Raw genomic sequence first — 20,180 nt, 5'->3', positions numbered from 1 at the left:
TCCTGAGCCAAGTAGCGCCAACTGCCGCCCAGATTTACAACATGGAATAAGGCGGATGTTAAGAGTAAATATACAGTATGCTCAATTCCATCCCTTACTTGGTAAAAGATTGCACCAGGCTGGTTTTGTGCTATTAAACGCTAACACCGTTTAAAGGTTTAGAATAAGGATAAAAGTGAAAAAAGTACTTCAACTTATCCCTGAATTACTCTACGTTACCTTTAATTTAAAGGGACATTGAGTAGGAATTACTCCCATCTAGCGGTGTGGAATCGGGCAGAAGGACGACAGCCTATGTAAACAAGTGGTTCATCGGCATGAGGCAAAATGATACACGCGAGCTCAAGTGTTAAAGTATATCTCTCAAATCACTACTTCCCCTGTACCTCTATGCCCTAAGTTATGTATTTTAGGCATTTATCCAGAGGACTGTTCTTTATCTGGCAAAGAAAGAAAAATGGTTGATCTTTGTTTACTGCAGGCCAAACGCTGTATTGCATTATGTTGGAAGAATGTTAATGGCCCCTCTTTTACCCAATGGTTGAATAACTTAACATCAAGTTTGGCTCTTGAGAAGCTGACCTATATTGTTAGAAAGAGGGCTTCTGAATTTTATGACATTTGGAAGATATTTCTGGAACTGTTGAAAGGTGGAGATGTGGAGGAGGCAATGGGAGAATGAGATAATACAATTATTTAATGTGTTGATAGGAGTGTACGATGTAACCTATATTAAGAATATTATTCTTAATAATAATTGATTATTATTATTATTTAACATGATTATTTTTATTCATACATTTATTTATTATTTATTGCTCAGTAATTTTGCTGACTAATTTGTCTATTTAATTTATGCCTTTTTAATTATTTATTTACCTTTTCTGTATTCCTATTAGTATTTTCATTATTATTTTTATTACTGCCATATGTTTAAAGTGTTCTATGTTGTTGTATGAATATAAAAACCAATAAAGATATGTTTAAAAAAAAAAAGATACACGCGTGACAATATGTTGTCATGGCAATGCCATGCCATTTCAGACTACAGTGACCGCAGGTGTGTTGGGCAGAATGTGCGCTGTATGCCAGGTGGTGGGCGTGACCAAACAAGGATGGGATGCGGCAGCGTTGCAGATACTTTTTAGGTTTAATTGACAGATTACATGCACAATAAGGAGAAAGGTCATGCATTTTGAACGTCTGACCACCCACCCGTCAGCGCCACGGAATGGCTGCACCACGGTCACCGGAGCTGATCGCTGCCTGCCACTCTAATCACAAGCATTTCCACCGTGCGCACCACGGCACGTCCCAGCAGCTTCGTTCTATTTGTGACAGAGCCGTTGCTAAATCGTGTGAAGCTCTAGAGCAGGGGTTTTCAAAGTGTGAGAGAGTGAGCCCCCCTTAATGAAAAATAAACAGCTGGGCGCCCCCCCCCCCCCCCAAAAAAAAAAGAGAGAATTAAACATAGCCTACTTATTATCAGTTACTATGACCAAAACAATATTTGATTCATTAAACGCATATATTAATTATCATGACAACATAAAGCACTGACTAATAAACCAAAACATTGAGAACTCTGTAACACACTCATCACACAAGCAGCTTCATGCTCTCCCTGTGTGATCATCTGGGAAGCAGACAGTCTGAGGTTGAAGTTTATATCAATGCACAGGTGACACTGTGACAGGTCTCCACTGTACGTCTTGACCACATGTCAGCTGTTCAGCTGTAGTAGAGGAAAACTCCGCTGTGTTCAGCTCCGCCGCAACGTGCATCTTTTCTTTTTTTCTTAGCAGGGGTAGCCTATATTGCGGCTTTATGCGGGAGGACACGCGGTGCTACAGCTGATCCAATGTATTTATCTGGGCTTGGTCACAGAGAGGCACCGGGTCGCTATGAGCTGCGTTCATATTAAGTTATAGCTACCTGACGCTGTGCAGCACCTGACGCTCTTCTTTTTCTAACCAGAATAATTCCACAGCCGACGTACAGTAGCGCTACATTCAGCCGAGGCCAGCTGAGCTCCGCTCTCCCTGCTACACAGATCACTTGCTCTGAGCGTCACATATCGCCGAGGAGGGGATTGCATTGGAATCAATTGAGATCCCCCTGCGTCGGAATAAAGAAATAAGGCGCTGAGGGGCACCTTGAGCGTCAGTGCACAACGCGAAAGGGCCCTGACCAAGCGTCAGTTTATGACGCGTCAGGAGTGAGACTGTGTGTTGCTCCCTGACACATCAGTCGAGCATAATCGCAGCCTGTGTGTTACAACAAGATCGTGTTTTATCATATCGCAGTATAATTGCAAATTATAGACTACTGCAAAAACATTAATCATTTAGCCCTATGTGCAAGTGACATGTAACTCATCTTTTGTTTGAATGTTTTCAGTTTTTCTTTTTCTCATGTCGCGCCTCCCCTCAAACTCTCTGGCGCCCCCCAAGGGAGGCGCGCCTCACACTTTGAAAACCCCTGCTCTAGAGCAGGGGTCTCAAACTCAAATGAGCTGGGGGCCACTGCTGGCACCGTCATCTCAGTGGAGGGCCACTAAAGTTTTCAAGACGAATATTAAAAAAAATCACAAATATTTCTGAAAACGGGGTCTATTTTCAAATATTGTACGATAATTAGGGCTGTCAAACGATTAAAATTTGTAATCCTTAAATGTCCTGAGTTAATCACATAGTATTTTTCTTTTTTGCTTGAAATACCAGCAAGATGAACGGAAAGCATAAGAAACATCCAGATCTGGACGTTTCTTATGCTTTCCATGCTTTCCAAATACCATTTTCATGGTATTTGGTATTATCAGCTGTCAGAGAGAGAGAACAGCCTCGTTTGGTGACAAGAAGAACAAGTTCTCTAGTGTAGGAACATGAGGAGAAAAAACATATGCAAGTTTTCTGCATCATAAGACCCCCCCCCCCCACACACACACACACACACACCCCCCCCCTCCCCCCCTCCCTCCCTCCCTCACCAGGCTGAATGAACGGGAGATTGGGGGAAAAAAAAAAACTCGCTAGTCGAAGCGGCAGCTCTACGTCGCGCACAACCACAACCACGGCAGCAACAGCAACATGTTGCAGTGGATTATCACTGTTTGTGTATGAGACACCGGGACCACGGAGCAGAGCGACTCCTCACAGTACAAATACGACCGTCGGTGTGACGTGCAGAGCGCAGCAGGACGACTCCTCAGTCCATGAGTTTCATGTCTCAGACCGGATCATGTGAATCCAGCTGCAGAAATATCCGGGGGACGGGAGCGTCGCGCTAACCGTAGTAACTCACACACACAGACACGCACACACAGCCTACCTGTGATCACGTCTGGAGAAGCAGCTTCTCTGTTTCCCCCAACAATGAGCGGCCCGAGGTTAGCGCATTAATTGCGTATTAAAAAAAATAGGGCCGTTAAAAGCATTTTGCATTAAGGCATTAACTTTGACAGCCTTTCCTACTTTTCACGTCAAGACGCGGGCCAGATGTAGGGGGGCCGCGGGCCGGATGTGGCCCCCGGGCCGGGAGTTTGAGACCCCTGCTCTAGAGCAATGACAACCCACAATATGAAATTTAGATGCAATCACACAGCCCTACCACTAACATTTACGTCCATTCTCGTCTCATCAACGAAAACTCACACACGTCTCGTCATGTTTTAGTCACCAAAGAACCATGTTTATCTTGTCACTGTCTCGTTATCGTCATGAAAAAAATGGGAGTCAACAAAATCATTCCGTCATTGTCATTGTTGACGAAAACAACATTGATCCATTCCAAACTTATTGGTAAAGAGAGGAATCCCGCACACTGCACAAAAATATTTAATTATAGCAAAGTTTTGGTCATAGGACCTTCTTCAGACAAACACTGGGCAGTGAGAAGAAGCATCTTTAACTAGGTAGTGGCTGCATTACGCACCAGCCTCCAATCACATTAATTATAGAAAATAATAAACATATAAGAAAAATACATGTAAAATTATATCAGAAAGATTTGCATATCAAATGTGTCTCAAAGGGTACTATGTACTTAGGAGTTGCATTCAAAGCTTTCTTAAATTCATCAGTGAGAGACGGCTGATATCTTCAAATTTGACTTATGGTTAACAGGGAACATTTAAGCTGGACAAAAATGGTGATTTTATTTAAATCATGATCGCCAAGCCCTTGTGGGGTGTACAGTATTGTGTACAGCATCAAAGTATGGGAGTTGATTTGTTGACAAAAGACAATGATATAACATGTTGAGACACTGAATGTCTTGTTTTCAGACCTTCACTCACTTAAATACATAAGAAGTTACTGAACATTTTTGCCACCACAGATGATGTCACTGATGGACTAAACAAGTGAGCTCCATGATCTGGAGCCAGACCTCTGAAAATGAACACTCTTTCAGTGTAAACCCAGACCGAAGACAGTCATCGTTGATCGTCCACACAAGCCTTTCTGAGACCGGTCTGAATGTTGTTGAATCAGCAGGGCCACAGCCCAGCTGTCTACAGACTTCATCCAATGAGCCGGTGTACCTCTTAGCCCAGTACACTGGTCTCCACTCTCCTAGTTTCAGCTGCAGTTCACCTGAACAGCGACTGGCTCCTCCCACCAACCTGTAAGGCTCTGAACACAGAGAAGAGAGTTCAGAGTAAAACAAGTGAGAGATCTGATTATAAAAGAAATGAAGCAAATCAAAACTGCAGCTCCACCTCTACCTGAGCAGGTGAGTCCAACAGCTTTGCCAGGTGAGCAGCTGCTTCTAGTTGAGCCTGAGCTTCTACAGTCCAGGAGAGCTGACTCGTTGCCTCCACACTGGAACTCTTTGGTCCACATTGGAGTCTCCACTGCTCCATAGAGCCCCCCCTGGAGGACTGAAGGAGCCCCACAGTTAAGCTCCCTACACACCACCTCTGCATCCTGCTGGTCAAAGTCATCTTCACACACTGAGGACCACCCATGGTTAGACTGGTTGGACTTGACCTCCAGTCTGCCTGAACACACACTGGTTCCATTCACCAGCCTGACAGAGTCTGCAGAGAGAAAGACAACATGGTGACCTTTATTTACTGATATATAAACTTTAAAGTAGGGGTGTAATGATTAATCTACTACATCAATACAACGATTATATTCCTACGATCCAACTATATCGATCTGTGCTCAGCAAGTTGGCCTTCCGGGCGACATATATCGATCAAACATTGTTTTAAATGGTAAACAATCGATTGTGTCGATACTAGGAAGTTGCACATTGTATTTAAGCACGGCAAACTTTATATGGATGTGTGTGTGTGTGTTTTTTTTAAGCATTTTTAATGATAATGACATGGTCAAGCAGATATCCCCATTAGGCGGCCTGCAGGCCACATCCAGCCCGCAAGAGCCAAATGTCTGAGTGTCTAAGGCTACGTTCACACTGTAAGCCTTAATGCTCAATTCGGATTTTTTGCTCAGATCCGATTTCTGTTCACATCACCATCTAAAATGTGGCTTATCAGATTCCAGTGTGATCGGTTTGTGGTTCCGAACTGACCCGCATGCACAAAAGAACAACAACGATGCCAGGCGCAACAGATCGAATGAGTATTTTCACTTTTATTTTGAAATATCTGTGAAATGGAAGCTGGAAAATGTCTGAGCAGCTGCTGAGGAAGAAAAGATTTAAGAAAAAGAGCCAAACTCTGTATTTTAGTTTCAGTTAGGCTACCATTAGTTTAGTTTGTACCTATATAGGAATAACTCTCCTAAAGTGTCTCAACCCGCTGGGCAGCGTTCGGTTTATTAAGAACCAACGACAAGGTTATTACAACCCAAAGTTTAACACCACGTGTAAACATGGCAGTAGCCTCGTGGCCCTTTCAATATTTCCCCAGAGGAAATTTTCTAGTTTATATTACAATACCTACAAAAAGGTAAAGCCCTAACCCCAACTCTGTTGACTAAAGATGATGATGAAACATGTTGAGATATTAAAGTCTTGATTCCAGACCTTCCCTCCCTTACAGTAGGTACTACTTCAAAGTGGCCATTTCACTCGCGGGGAGCGAGATTCACGCAACGCGTGAAATGTAAGTGACAAATGTAGCCACTAGGTGGAAGCATAGTACTGAATTGCAGGTCAAACGATTTTGGGACAATTCCACATTTGACCACAATGTAGCTGCAATGGAGAGTGGCGCTGTTTTAGGCTACAGGTAGAGTGAATGGAGAGGGGGGCTGCTAAACCCTATCAGAGTGATTCAGACTGATTGTTTCACAGCGGTGGGACACCTCAATTATCTGGGTGACCTTGGATAATCACTTGTGCTTTCTTTGTTTTAGAGTAGAGCTAAAATATGGACATTAGTTGTTTTTTAAGGAACATTTGTTTACTGGTAAAATTGCCGACCTGAATTATTGTCCCAGTCCGCCCCCGTGAGCCTATATCACAGCCTGACTGGATGTTGCTTAAATATAAGAATAGCCTATAATAATATCTGATACCCTAAAGACATCTGAGGTTGTGATTTTCCTCGCTCGCTGCAGCCACGGCTAAGCGGAGGCAGAAACAAATACGCACAGCCTACAGAAGTTTCAACGTCCATACAAGCATTTAAGAAATGATTCTTATCAGTTCCATAATTCAGAGAGGATTTTTACTCCACGAAAAAATGTATAAAGATCAGTTTTTTAGGTTGAAGAATGAGTATGTCCTTAATATATATATAGCCTACGTTTACACTGTGCATTTTTTTTCGTGTACACGCTTCAGGACCGCTATAGGTTGCTATAGCCTTATTTGCAGCCGGTGGAAGCACCGTGCTGGTGTTACACCGGAGCGGAGGAGACCCAACGCCGGATTCGTCCCCTTAAACCTTGACACTCATATCAAATCAAACTTACATTACAGACAGATATACAGACAGGTGGATTGGGTTCTCTCTCTCTCTCTCTCCCACTCCGAACCGACAGACGGACGCAATCAGAAAGGAAACGGAGGCTGCGCATTGATCCTTTTTTCCTTTCTGGGATCAAACGGATCATGTGCAAAACAAGCACTTCATATTAATAACAGATAACGCTCATTATGCTTCCAGCCTGTCTAGCCTCTACCTGGTGTTTTTACTAAACTTAACCAACTCCTTTCTTCATTGCCTGAACCTAACCAAAGGTTCCTCTCTCAGTCTGTCAGCAGCAGCGGCGGCTGCAGCAGGCTCGCGCCCGTGAAGTGAGCTTGTCACAAAGTAGCGATGACAGTTCGAACTAACGGGACCACCCATTGGTTCGACCTCCTATTAGTCCGACTTGTGGTTGATTTTGTCGGAGTAATGGGAGATCGAACCAATGGGAGGTAGGACCAATGGGCAGTTCCCGACCAGGGTACCCCCCCCCCCCCCCAATGTGGGTTATTTAACGAATTGAAGGTGAACAGCTGTAAAGTACTGTAGGGGGCAGTGCTTTTGCCTGACAATGAGAAGGCTACTGTAGCCTACTTAAGTGTTGTATCTACATATGCACAGCGCGCAGGGGTGGGGGTGGGGGGTAGATCCAGTGGTTTAGTCTGCGTGATATGCCAGTATACGCCCTATACTCGCTAGATTTCGTTTGTTTTTACCTGTTTCCATTGTCATTCCTATAAGCAAATATTTATAGCAGCAAAAGGAAATGCACAATAGTAAACCCACATTAGGTTCTCAAATCAGCTGCCACTCAGCAGGGACGGCGCGTGTCATAAGCCGTTGGAGACAAACATGTACAGGGAAGTTGGTGCCTCGGCCCGGCGGAGAATTAATGCTTATTTATTTGTGCAAACGTGGAGCCATATGTGATCATAATGATGAAGAGAAAAGAAAACACATTAACTAAAAGGTACAACCTAAACGGAGATTTGATCCCGTACTAACGGATGATTCTGCTTACTGAGGGAGCTGTTCTACCAGGGGAGCTATACATGAACCATAATGCGTTTATGTGTCTCATGGGGGGCTGGACGAATCCGCCGTCGGGTCTCCTCCGCTCCGGTGTAACATCCGCACGGTGCTTCCACCGGCTGCGCATATCAGACTAAACAAAAATAAGGCTATAGCAACCTATAGCGGTCCTGAAGTGTACACGAAAAAAAAAATGCACAGTGTACACGTAGGCTATATATATTAAGTACACGTTCACATTCCTACAACCTAGTGAAATTCGAACCCAAACTAGCGGGTGAATCTGCTTACTGAGGGAGCTGTTCTACCAGGGGAGCTATCAGTCATAATGCTCTCGTGTCTTAATGATCACCGACCCGCTGGCCCAGCTGACACACATCAGCGTCTGGACATGCTGCTGTCGTGTCTTCAACCTAAAAACTGATCTTTATACATTTTTTCGTTGAGTAAAAATCCTCTCTGAATTATGGAACTGATAAGAATCATTTCTTAAATGCTTGTATGGACGTTGAAACTTCTGTAGGCTGTGCGTAATTGTTTCTGCCTCCGCTTAGCCGTGACTGCAGAATGATTTTTTTCACTAAGTTTGTCCTTGCTAGAGAGACCCTGTAGCGACAGGCTGAAGGAAGCAGTTGGAATGAGGTGTGGAGTGGGCGAGGTATTATTAGCTACATTCTTGTATTTAAGCAACAACAAACAGAAACATAAACCAGGCAACTCTGTCCATTCCCCGTTCATGGCGGTTCATGGTCACTGCTCCCTGCTGCTGCATGTTATCGTCCTCCTGCTCACAGATGCCACCTGGTGGTTGTTTCGGCACATTGCCGCTTCTCATGAAAACACAATTGATCCTCCACTAAAAAGCCGCGTGATTCACGCGAGAATCACGCGTGAACTCGGCCACAACGAAGTAGTTCCTACTGTACATACAAAAAGAACAAGTTACTGAACATTTCTGCCACCACAACAAAGGAAGGAAGACACTAAATCTGACTGTCACTAATGATGTCACTGATGGTCTTACCTATACAGGTGAGCTCCACAGAGAAGGTAGATGAACTTGATAATGAACACTCCTTCAGAGTAAGTCCAGACTGAACACAGTCAGACTTGATAAGCCATGTAGACTTCTTCTTGGACCTCTTTATTGTTGCTGAAACAGCAGAGCCACAGTCCAGCTCTCTACAGACTCCAAATGCTGTCTTAAGGTTCCAGTCATTACCCTCCACTGGTCTCCACTCTCCTTGTTTCACCTGCAGTTCACCTGAACAGCGACTGGCTCCTCCCACCAACCTGACAGGCTCTAAACACAGAGAAGAGAGTTCAGAGTGAAACAAGTGAGAGATCTGATTAGTTTTTCTCGATTGCTAAGACACATTTCTCGAAAGCTTCTCTCATTTTCTCTTAACTGTGAACACAAACCCCAATTTTCAAGCTACATTCACAAAACCTCAGACTCTTCTTGCAAAACCAAACTTTCACCTCAAAACAGTTCAATCTGTGCCCAAAACTGAACTATGTTGTCAAATCGTGCCCCTAGTCAATCAAAATTAAAAACACTACTGAGCAGTCACTAAACACTACATAGAAAAATAGAAAACACAATGCTCAGGACATGAAGCTGTAGAAATTATGTTTATCGTTCACTGTAGGCTAAATGCATGTTGCAAAACCAAAAACCTGTGCATTTACACTGTAGCACTTCTCTCCTTCCCTTTCTTTCACTCTCATCCCTCCCTCCCCCCTCCCACATCCATTTCATCCCCTTTTCCTTCCTTCTTCTTTTTTCTTCCCAGTTCATCCCTCCCTCCCTCATCCTTTCTTCCTTCACCCTGTCGTCTCTCATCTTCTCCTCTTGCAAAACAAAAAAACTGTTCATTTACATAGCACAAAAAACAGAAATCCTGTGCATTTTACGTACACGTAGCACTTGTACAGTACAAAAACAAACAGAAATGTTGTGCATTTAGCACTTGTATGCAGTAGGCCTACGTAAAAATAAAGTACAAAAATATAAAAATGAGAAGTGTGTAACTCAGCCACAGCATCATTTCTCTGTACTGGATCAGGCCACATGACTTCATCTTGAACTGGCTTACAGTATATATGTTCCCTCACATCATTAGACACAAGTGTGATCAATTTTGAGTTGTTGTGTTCAACCGGTGAAACTTGTGCTTTACTTGTGTTTGACTTTTGCCACCTGTGCTCAGCATTATGCAACACAGGTGCATCACAATGAAAATGTGTTGGTAAGTTGTGTCTAAACAGGTGAAAAGTGCTGATGGTTTTGCCAAAAGAGTGACTGATTCAATCAGTGGGTTCAGGCAACAGAGAATTTGGTTCAGACAACAGGGTTTAGTGTTTTAGCAATTGTAAAACAGAAATGAAGCAAATCAAAACTGCAGCTCCACCTCTACCTGAGCAGATGAGTCCAACAGCTTTGCCAGGTGAGCAGCTGCTTCTAGTTGAGCCTGAGCTTCTACAGTCCAGGAGAGCTGACTCGTTGCCTCCACACTGGAACTCTTTGGTCCACATTGGAGCCTCCACTGCTCCATAGAGCCCCCCCTGGAGGACTGAAGGAGGCCCACAGCCAAGCTCCCTACACACCACCTCTGCATCCTGCTGGTCAAAGTCATCTTCACACACTGAGGACCATCCATGGTTAGACTGGTTGGACTTGACCTCCAGTCTGCCTGAACACAGACTGCGCCCATTCACCAGCCTGACAGAGTCTGCAGAGAGAAAGACAACATGGTGACCTTTATTTACTGTCATATAAACTTTAAAGCCATTAGCATATGTCCAGAAATGAGTTCCTCCACCAAAGAAAGTCACAATCCAGCTCTTGAGTCAAAGTCTCAAGTCTACTAACGGTCTGGACTAGGGGTGCCGAAAATAATCGATTCAAAGATGCATCGAGATTCTTAATTGGATGATTCTGAATCGATGCAGTGATGTCACATAATCAATTTTTAAATTCAAACAATTAATTCCTGCATTGAGAATTTGACGGCGGCCGCCACCGCTAAATTTCTCACCGCCACCAGCTCGCAGGTCCATTTTTTCCAGGCTTTTTATGCATTTATTTTGAAAGGCCAGCTGGAGAGAGCATGAGAGAGGGGAATAGCAAAGGGACTGACGGGTGGAATCAAACCCAGGGTCGCTGCAGCGGACGTGCTCTACCAAGTGAGATGCCACTCGTGGCCCCGTGTATTTAATCAAAGAGTGTAGTGTGTAGTGTAGTGTTTCAGTGACGGTGAGCGGCCGCTACTTAATTAATGCCGCTGCTACTTCAGAGTTGGGGCAGACACACACAGTCGGGCATACTGTGCGCACAGTAATATTATTGTTACAGTAATATTAATATTATTGTTGTTATTATTTCCTACTTTCGGTTTCGCGGACGCTGCACAACGGGTCATGGGAATAACGCTGCCGGATCGCCGTTTATGGTCAGAACTACGACGGTATCTGATCGTCTTTGAACCTTTGACTTTAATTCTTGATCAATGAAAACATTACACAGACATAAATCAACTGTAACAACGGCGCTGGAAAAAAAAAGAAAAGAGGACAGCGCTCTGCTCTCCAGCCGGTTCACCTGCAGCTCCACAGAGGAGCTGTGCTGTTCCTCTCTCTTCAGCCTGTTGTTTGGCTGCACTTTGTATAAAAACAGTTCACCATTGGACAATCTAACCTCCATCATCCAGCACAATGGATGTGGCGCTGATCAGCTGTTCCAGCGCATGTGTGTCTTTTGTAATGTCAAGAAAAAAACAAAAAGACATTGTCGATCGCTCCCACGAGTGTTTTAGCATTTTTCAATCTTATCGGTTAACGGTTAATAATTGGTAAACGAGCGTCAGTTACCGGTCAGAAAAAAAAATCGAAATGTGCATCCCTAGTTGGGACAAATGCGTCTGTCTCCAATATTGGAAGGGACACGTCAGAAATATTTCCTGGAGGTTTGATCAGCTGTGTCTCTGCTGAGGACTTTATATAAATGATATTGTTCCCTCTTCCATGTCTTGTGACTTCCATTATTATGCAGATGATACAGTTCTATATAGTATTGGTCCCACACCAGTAGCAACAGTCATGAATTTACCATCTGCTTTCAATGTATTCCAACAAGCTCTTGTTGAACATAAAGCTTGTTCTGAACCCGGAGAAGACCAAATGCATGTTCTTCTCTAGGACTCATCAGAATACACACCCTACAGAAGACTACACACATTAAGACTGCTAAATCTTATAAATATTTGGGCATCTGGTTGGATAGTAGGCTGTCATTCCAAACACATATTGAACATCTAATCGAAAAACTGAAAAAGAAACTTGGTTTTCTCTTCAGGAATAAATCGTATTTTTCTCTTACCAGCAGAAAAACCAAAGTACAATCAACAATTTGACTGTCTTTGAATATGGGGACACCTTGTATATGCATGCCTCCTCCTCCATTCTGAGGCCTCTTGATGCAGTGTTTCACAGTGCTTTATGTTTTATTACAGGCAATGGGTTCTTCACCCATCACTGCATCTTGTATGAAAGAGTGGGTTGGTCTTGGTCTACTTGATGTCCCTGTTGCACTTCAGTACACCAAGACCCACCCGCTCAGCATCATTTATTAGATTAGACATTCCACGTGTAAACAGAGGGAGGAAAGAAATATTTTAGTTTCTTTGCCCCATACAAGTGGAATACACTGCAGGACTTGCTCAAACTGATGTTCATTCACAGTTCATTTCAGTGGAGTCTTTCAGGAGTCTTAGACTTTGTCTTTTATACTGATTGTACTTGCCTTCCCTGAAGCTGAGACCTTTAATTATATGCTGTTCTCCTTGTGTCTGCTCAATGTACTTCAAATTCTGACATTACCAACTTGATGATCATACTGTTCTTTATTTGCTTGTTTGGTTGTTGTTGTTTTTATCTTTGTAATCAGGATGTCATTGAAAATGAGAGCCTGTTCTCAATTGGCTAACCTGAATAAATAAAGGTTTGAAATGAAATTTCTCAACAACTCTGAAGCATAATTTGATATACTTATACAGCTTTTTTAGTCCTTGGTGGTTAATAATATGTTTTCCTGTGGTAATATGAACTCAAAACACATATTTATTTTTGGTTTACCCGGTCTTTAAACTAATATAATTAATTTTACTGGAAACATTTTAAAACTGATAAGCATTAATATTATAGTTATGTTTCATCATGCAATATTTGTTCTTAAGGTATGGAGGAAAATCGTGACAGCCATCGCCGTGGACACCCCATGGACAATGGCATCGTCCATCGGACCAACCCTATTTGCTTCCTCAATAAATGTAAAGTAATTTATATTTATTTGTGTTCATTTTAGTCATTAACATTAAAATCACACTTTTTGGCAGTAAAATAAGAATAAAAGAACTGAGTTCCCCAAAAAATGAAGACGGAAAAAACTGAATTTCCAAAAATTATAAAGGGAAAAACGGAATTTGGAAGAAAATAAAACAGAATTTGGGAAAAAATAAAACAGATTTTATACGGCCCTACATTTCTGCCACTGCAACAAAGGAAGGAAGACACTAAACCTGAATGTCACAGATGGACTTACCTGAACAGGTGAGCTCCGCGATGCTGAATGCGGATGATGACAATGATGTACAGTCCCTCAGGGAAGATCCAGACCGAACACAGTCAGGCAACATCCCCCACCCAGAGTTCAAATTTATCTCTGTTCTTAGTGAAACAGCAGAGCCACAGCCCAGCTCTCTACAGACTACAGATGCTGTCTTCAGGTCCCACTCGTATTGCACTGGTCTCCACGTTCCTAGTTTCACCTGCAGTTCACCTGAACAGCGACTGGCTCCTCCCACCAACCTGACAGGCTCTGAACACAGAGAGGAGAGTGAAGAGAAAAACAAGTGAGAGATCTGATTAAAACAGAAATGAAGCAAATCAAAACTGCAGCTCCACCTCTACCTGAGCAGGTGAGTCCAACAGCTTTGCCAGGTGAGCAGCTGGTTCTAGTTGAGCCTGAGCTTCTACAGTCCAGGAGAGCTGACTCGTTGCCTCCACACTGGAACTCTTTGGTCCACATTGGAGCCTCCACTGCTCCATAGAGCCCCCCCTGGAGGACTGAAGGACCCCCACAGCCAAGCTCCCTACAGACCACCTCTGCATCCTGCTGGTCAAAGTCATCTTCACACACTGAGGACCACCCATGGTTAGACTGGTTGGACTTGACCTCCAGTCTGCCTGAACACAGACTGCGCCCATTCACCAGCCTGACAGAGTCTGCAGAGAGAAAGACAACATGGTGACCTTTATTTACTGTCATATAAACTTTAAATCCATTAGCATATGTCCAGAAATGAGTTCCTCCACCAAAGAAACTCACAATCCAGCTCTTGAGTCAAAGGGCCCTAGTTTGGTGGCGCAGCGCAGGTGGCGCAAGGTAGCGCAGCCGGTGTAATGCAAGTTTCGACCAGCGCAGCTTGGCGCAAGGTCAGATTGGCAGATTGCGCTGCGCTGAGATAGGTGTGGCCGCGCAGCAGGGGGAGGCGTCACAGATTCAGTTTGGCGCAGTGGAAGTTTCATGCGAAAACGTCCCGTCGAGGGTGCGCTGAAAGCTCGCCAGCTCAAACCAGGTCTACTCTCAGCGCAAGGCGAAGTGCAGCCGGTGAAGATTAGTTCACCTGCGCGCAGTGCACACACGTCACCAAGACCTCACAGGCAGGTTTCCACAGTTCCAGGCACATTTAGATGCAATAAATAACCACAATAACCACTATTTACTGCAACTAATGGAATCAACACGTGAATTTATATCTATACAGATTGTCCCGTCACATCTGAAGTCAGATCAAAGGCTGTCGGCACGCGTTATGGAAACTCCACCCGAATTGGGGTCATTCCTATGTTCCCACAGCCCTATGTTCCCACAGCCTTTTGTTCCCACATTTCTAACTTTTGTTGTCACTGAAAATTAGGCCCTATGTTCCCACAGCCCTTTGGTCCCACCATTGGTTGGGTTTAGGCAATGAAGAAAAGAGTTGGTTAAGTTTAGTAAAAAAGACCCGGTAGAGGCTAGACAGGCCAGATAGATAGAGTCCAGATAGGTAGAACGAGTCCAGTGAGAACATAGGGCCTAATTTTGTGAAAAATCTTAGAACTGTGGGAACATAGGGCCGTGGGAACATAGGGCTGTGGAAACATAAGGCTGTGGGAACATAGGCATGGACCCGAATTAACACAGCAGGGACGAACTAAAAAGCAGCTGCAGATGTCCCAAGAGCATGAGGGTGGATGACTGCATGTCACTGCCGTGTTGAGATACGCACTGTGCCGTTGTGATGATCCGCTTTATTTATTTATTTACTTATTGATTTATTAGCAGGCGATCCGAATCGTCACGCAGCCGTAATGAAAAACAAAACACAAATCATCATCTCTCTTAGCCCACCACAACAGCCTCGGTGTCAGATAGTCAGTATATAGCCTATACTAAGCATCTCTCATCACAGAAAAAAAGAGAGACAGACAAACACACACGCACACAGAGAGAGAGAGAGAGAGTCCTTTACGCTGAGATGCTCCTGGTTTCATCCCTGTTACCATGGTGTTTGTTTATGTTGTGATTAACACCTCTCATCATTCTTACACAGGGTAAATACTAAATGTGAGCAGTTAAAGGTGAGGAGAGGAGCTCATTTGATTGGTGAAGATCTGAATCGGCTGTGTTATCCCACTTCACGCCTTTTTCTCCTCCTCCCGCCTTCTCTCCTCCCTCTTTGCCGTTTGCGCCGGTGGGAGGGACAAGGGGAGGGCTTGCGCTGGCCTGAGTCGGACTGCGCTGTCCACCAATCTTGCAAAATGCACCTGGACACACCCCGTTGGCGCGGCGAAGCTGCGCTGCGCCTAGACTGCGCTCGGTCCAGGAAACTAGGGCCCAAAGTCTCAAGTCTACAAACGGTCTGGACTAGGGGTGCCGAAAATAATCGATTCAAAGATGCATCGAGATTCTTAATTGGATGATTCTGAATCGATGCAGTGATGTCACATAATCAATTTTTAAATTCAAACAATTAATTCCTGCATTGAGAATTTGATGGCGGCCGCCACCGCTAAATTTCTCACCGCCACCAGCTCGCAGGTCCATTTTTTCCAGGCTTTTTATGCATTTATTTTGAAAGGCCAGCTGGAGAGAGATGGGGAGGGGGAGAGAGGGGAATAGCAAAGGGACTGACGGGTGGAATCAAGCTATCCTTTTTAGTTTAAAATCTCCTCTCCTGTTGTCAATAAACACATCTGGATACGGTGCTACACCCGAACCCCACAGCTGTTAAATGACTGGCTGCCTGTCACTCATACCATCCTTGAGTTTTACACTGCTGATTTGTATCATCATACAGACATGTCCTGTGTGGCAACATAGAAAATTGATGCACTGAATTGCATCGTATAATCGTATCGAATTATAGGCTGGTGAATCGTAATTGAATCGAATCGTGAGGCCAGTGAAGATGCACACCACTCGTCTGGACTTGAGCATCTTCACAGAAACAACTTTAACATCATCAGTTGAAGACACAAACTTTCCTCTGACTGCTGACCTTCACAGTCCTCCATAGACTGACAGGGATGTAATTTTTTCTTTTTGCTTTTTTTTTTAAAGGGACAACGAGGAGTTTTGGGGTTTTTTTTTGGTTATAACAAAAGTCTCATACAGATGTAGTCAACTCAAAGTTCCCCCTGGTCCCTAGTGGGACCTCTGCGGGACCGTGATGGGTCCGTGGTGGGTCCGTGACGGGCTCCTGCTTGGCCTATGGGGATAATTTAATCCCCCGCGATGACGTAGCGAACGCAGCCACGACTGTTAACGCCCCTCTGCAGCCTGTGTGAAAATCAGCTGCAGTGTCTCATTTGTCCACGGGGAGGAGCAGTGATTTTGACCTGAGTTAATCTGTCAATCACTTTTCGTCCTCCTTTCTTTTTTCCCCTCAGATGAATTGCTATAATTGCCTCCAAAACAGGCAATCTATAAGTAGCTTCAAAGATAAATAAACACAGACAGAGCACAGATAAAAATGTATATCACTCGCAGTTTACCTGTCTACAGATTGTGCATTCTAGTAAATGTTTGCCTTGTGGTGGTTTTAATGTTAACACTGAAGCATACGGTGTGCAAATAAACCCTAACGAATAAATAAACAACATGCCAACGTGTCCGTGAATCAGAGATGGGGACTCGAGTTTGCGACTCGAACTCGAGTCGCACTTAAGTCGCACCCACAGAGACTTCAGACTTGACTTGGACTCGTGCCCAAAAGACTTCAGACTCGACTCGGACTCGTGTTTTGAGACTCGTGAACAATCATTATTTTTTTTGGCTCGTGCCTCCCTCCTGACAGGACGACCAATCTTTTTTCTTTCTTTTTTTTGCCGTTAACACACACTAGCGGAGCAGCGCCACAGGGCCGGTAACGTTATTCAGATGGAGGTTAGATCTTCATATTGAACTCCTACAGAGTGCAGCCAAACACCAGTGTCTAAAGAGAAAGGAACAGCAGAGCTCCTCTGACAGCACAGTCAGCTGCGGGTGAGTGACAGGTGACTGTGAACTGGCTTTTTTTTTTTTTTTTTAATAGCGGCACCGTCCGTAGCCTAGATGTGAGGCACAACGTTCGTTTGTTGTCAGACCTTCCTTCACGGGGACTAGCTGCTGCATAACTGGCACATATCAGGCTACTGTAGGCTAAATCCTCCTGTTTATTTATGTTTTTGCTGCGAAATATGACTGAAGGCCCGTATGGAAGTCTGGACGTGTCGACACGCCCCCATGAGTTGACGGAGCTAATTAAAAAAATAATAACAACCAGTTCTTCTCTCAGAAACATGCGGTTCCAGAAAGGTTTTGCTGCACATAAAGATGTGAGCTATAGGTAGCCTACCATCCAGATCTAATTACCTATAATTAACAGCCTAAATCATTTTCCATGTTTTTCATCTGGGTTTTCTGAATTCAACAAAGCAAAAAAAAGAGAAAAGGCCAGTGCAGAGGGGCAGAGCAGCCTTGATTCTTTCTTGACTCAGAATACAGTTTCCTTTAAAGGAAAGCTTTCATTGTGTGTTTTCTTCATTGCAATATCCTGTTTAAAGTGATCATATAATAAACAATATACTGTATAGAAAGGAGTGATAATAACCTACAGTAAATGCTTTGAATCTCTTAGATATAGCTGTGCAGTATCCTTAGTAGACCGGATAGCAGCAGATGATAGAAGGGTCATTACAACCAGAAGAGACAGGAGACTTTTATTTTTTAGAGACTTGAGACTTGACTTGGACTCGTGACCAAAGACTTGAGACTTGATGAAGTCTCACCCCTCAAAGACTTGAGACTTGACTCAGACTCGTGACCAAAGACTTGAGACTTGACTTGGACTTGCAAAAAAAGACTTGTGAACATCTCTGCCGTGAATATACACGCATGAGACTGTATGTGTAAAATTAAAGTGTGGTCGTAAGTGGCCGCCCTTATATTCAAACAAGAGGAAAGAAATAATTGTGAGGTTCATAAATTAAAACCCCATGATTGTGCGTTGCGCGCCCTCGCCATGGCACAGCTGAGACTTAACATACTGGATGTTTTTGGTTTGTTTGTGTGAAACCTGTAATGTAAACAGTTATTTACAAGCCCCTCTTTCAGTTTTTGCCAGTCGGCAACCATGAAATCTGCTGTGCATCTCTGGCTTGCTCACTCACTCCCGATCCGCAAATAAATAAATAAATTTCTGGTGACCACAGCGCGTCACGTCTCAGAACCACGGGCTACATTTATGTATTTATTAGGGCTGTGCAAGTTAACTCATTAAACTATTAACGCCGACGTTTATTTTATCGCGCATTAATGCATGTTGCTCACATGCTTTTATTTTGTAAAAGTCTGTTGCTGGCTGCTGCGGTGTGGGGGTCAGAGTCGCCGGACACCGTAAACATGCGGTTATCATTTTTTATTTATCCTACTTTGTTTTGATGCTAATGCAGCATTACTTTATTAGTCAGGGTCTTATGCAGAATAATTCAGTCATACAAAAATTAGACTAGGTGCAGCAGGTGTCTTCAACTTTGTGAAGTTGTGATATCAAATCGGAATAGGGGGATTGACAGTATAGGCTAGTGCTGCCTATAACTAGTAAATTATAGTGAAAAACCAATACATTTAATTAATGAATTAAATTCAGAGGAAGTACAGGGTTAAATGAAATTCCAGCCCTGACTCCATATTGAGACCATCTGCAATCCTGTTTGACTTGTGTGTGACAGTTGAGGGTCCTGTCACTATGCCTCCTATTGATCATGCGCCCTGGCTACCTGGCCAAGGGGATGTCCCTTTGGCCGAATGGTTAGCGCACATGACTGTTACCCGAGAGTCTGGGGTTCGATTCCTGCCCTGGACCCTCTTCACTTTGCCACATGTGCCTTTCCTAACCTCTGCCAGGTCGCAATGTTGCAAAATTACAACATTTTTTGTAAGATCGATATTTTTGGGTGGTCGCACATGGTCGATGCGAAATGGCGAAATGGCGAAATAGCGCCCCCTACAAACTCTCAAAATCCCCATAGGGAAGTCGGGTCACTTTGTCTGATGTGGATAAAATTTGGTACACATATGTATTATACCCAGATATGCAAAAAAGCCTCTTAACATCATGGTGAAATCTCAACAGGAAGTCGGCCATTTTGATTTTGATTTTTCCTGCTCAAAACTAACTCCTCCCACAGAATTTGCCCGACAACGTTCAAATTACCTACACAACATCTTCAGATCTAGCTGAGCTTAAAGCCAGGGACACACCGAGCCGACCGTCGGGCGTCTGGCCTCGTCGGACGGCGTCGGGAGCTCGTCTGTTTGGTGTGTTCCTCTCCGTCGGGGAGCCTCGGCTCTTGTCGGGTCTCGTCGGGGCCGATTGAACATGCTCAGTCGGGACTCGTCGGCCGTCGGGAGAGTAGACTCGTCGGGGGCTCTGATTGGCTGTGTGCTAGCTATGGCGATTCTGATTGGCGGTGCCCTAAGCGAATCAGCGCGGTGTGTGGGAGGGACGGAAGTGACCACAGTAAACAAACGGTGTCCTAGCCTGTCCTACAGTAAAAATGGAGGAGGAGGAGGAGTAAAGCAATATATTAAGCTGCAATATAAATATATATTTAAACATCAAAGATGTTCAATCAAACCCACATAGTTTGAAACAACGTTCAAAACACACAC

The 20,180-nt window shown here is 44.0% G+C and overlaps 1 protein-coding gene across 3 annotated transcripts in view; it reads right to left on the bottom strand.

Annotated features, from left to right (window-relative positions):
• Positions 1 to 4,138: 4,138 nt before the first annotated feature.
• The window catches only part of LOC146977759 (scavenger receptor cysteine-rich type 1 protein M130-like), a 62,362-nt gene continuing 46,320 nt past the window's right edge, over positions 4,139 to 20,180 (bottom strand). For all 3 annotated transcript variants that reach the window (XM_085794196.1, XM_085794197.1, XM_085794198.1), the window contains 5 exons: positions 13,524 to 13,799; positions 10,342 to 10,656; positions 8,946 to 9,224; positions 4,727 to 5,041; positions 4,139 to 4,634 (listed from right to left, as the gene is read on the bottom strand). In XM_085794196.1, the coding sequence (XP_085650322.1) occupies positions 4,345 to 4,634; positions 4,727 to 5,041; positions 8,946 to 9,224; positions 10,342 to 10,656; positions 13,524 to 13,799 (1,475 nt within the window). In that variant the 3' untranslated portion in view covers positions 4,139 to 4,344. The remainder of the gene's footprint in view (positions 4,635 to 4,726; positions 5,042 to 8,945; positions 9,225 to 10,341; positions 10,657 to 13,523; positions 13,800 to 20,180) is intronic.

Source organism: Trachurus japonicus, chromosome 12, assembly GCF_045865225.1.
Source record: "Trachurus japonicus isolate A0001 chromosome 12, Traja_1.0".
Lineage (NCBI taxonomy): Eukaryota > Metazoa > Chordata > Actinopteri > Carangiformes > Carangidae > Trachurus > Trachurus japonicus.
The sequence above is the reverse complement of the archived record's forward strand: the minus strand, read 5'-3'. Positions and strand labels throughout refer to the sequence as shown.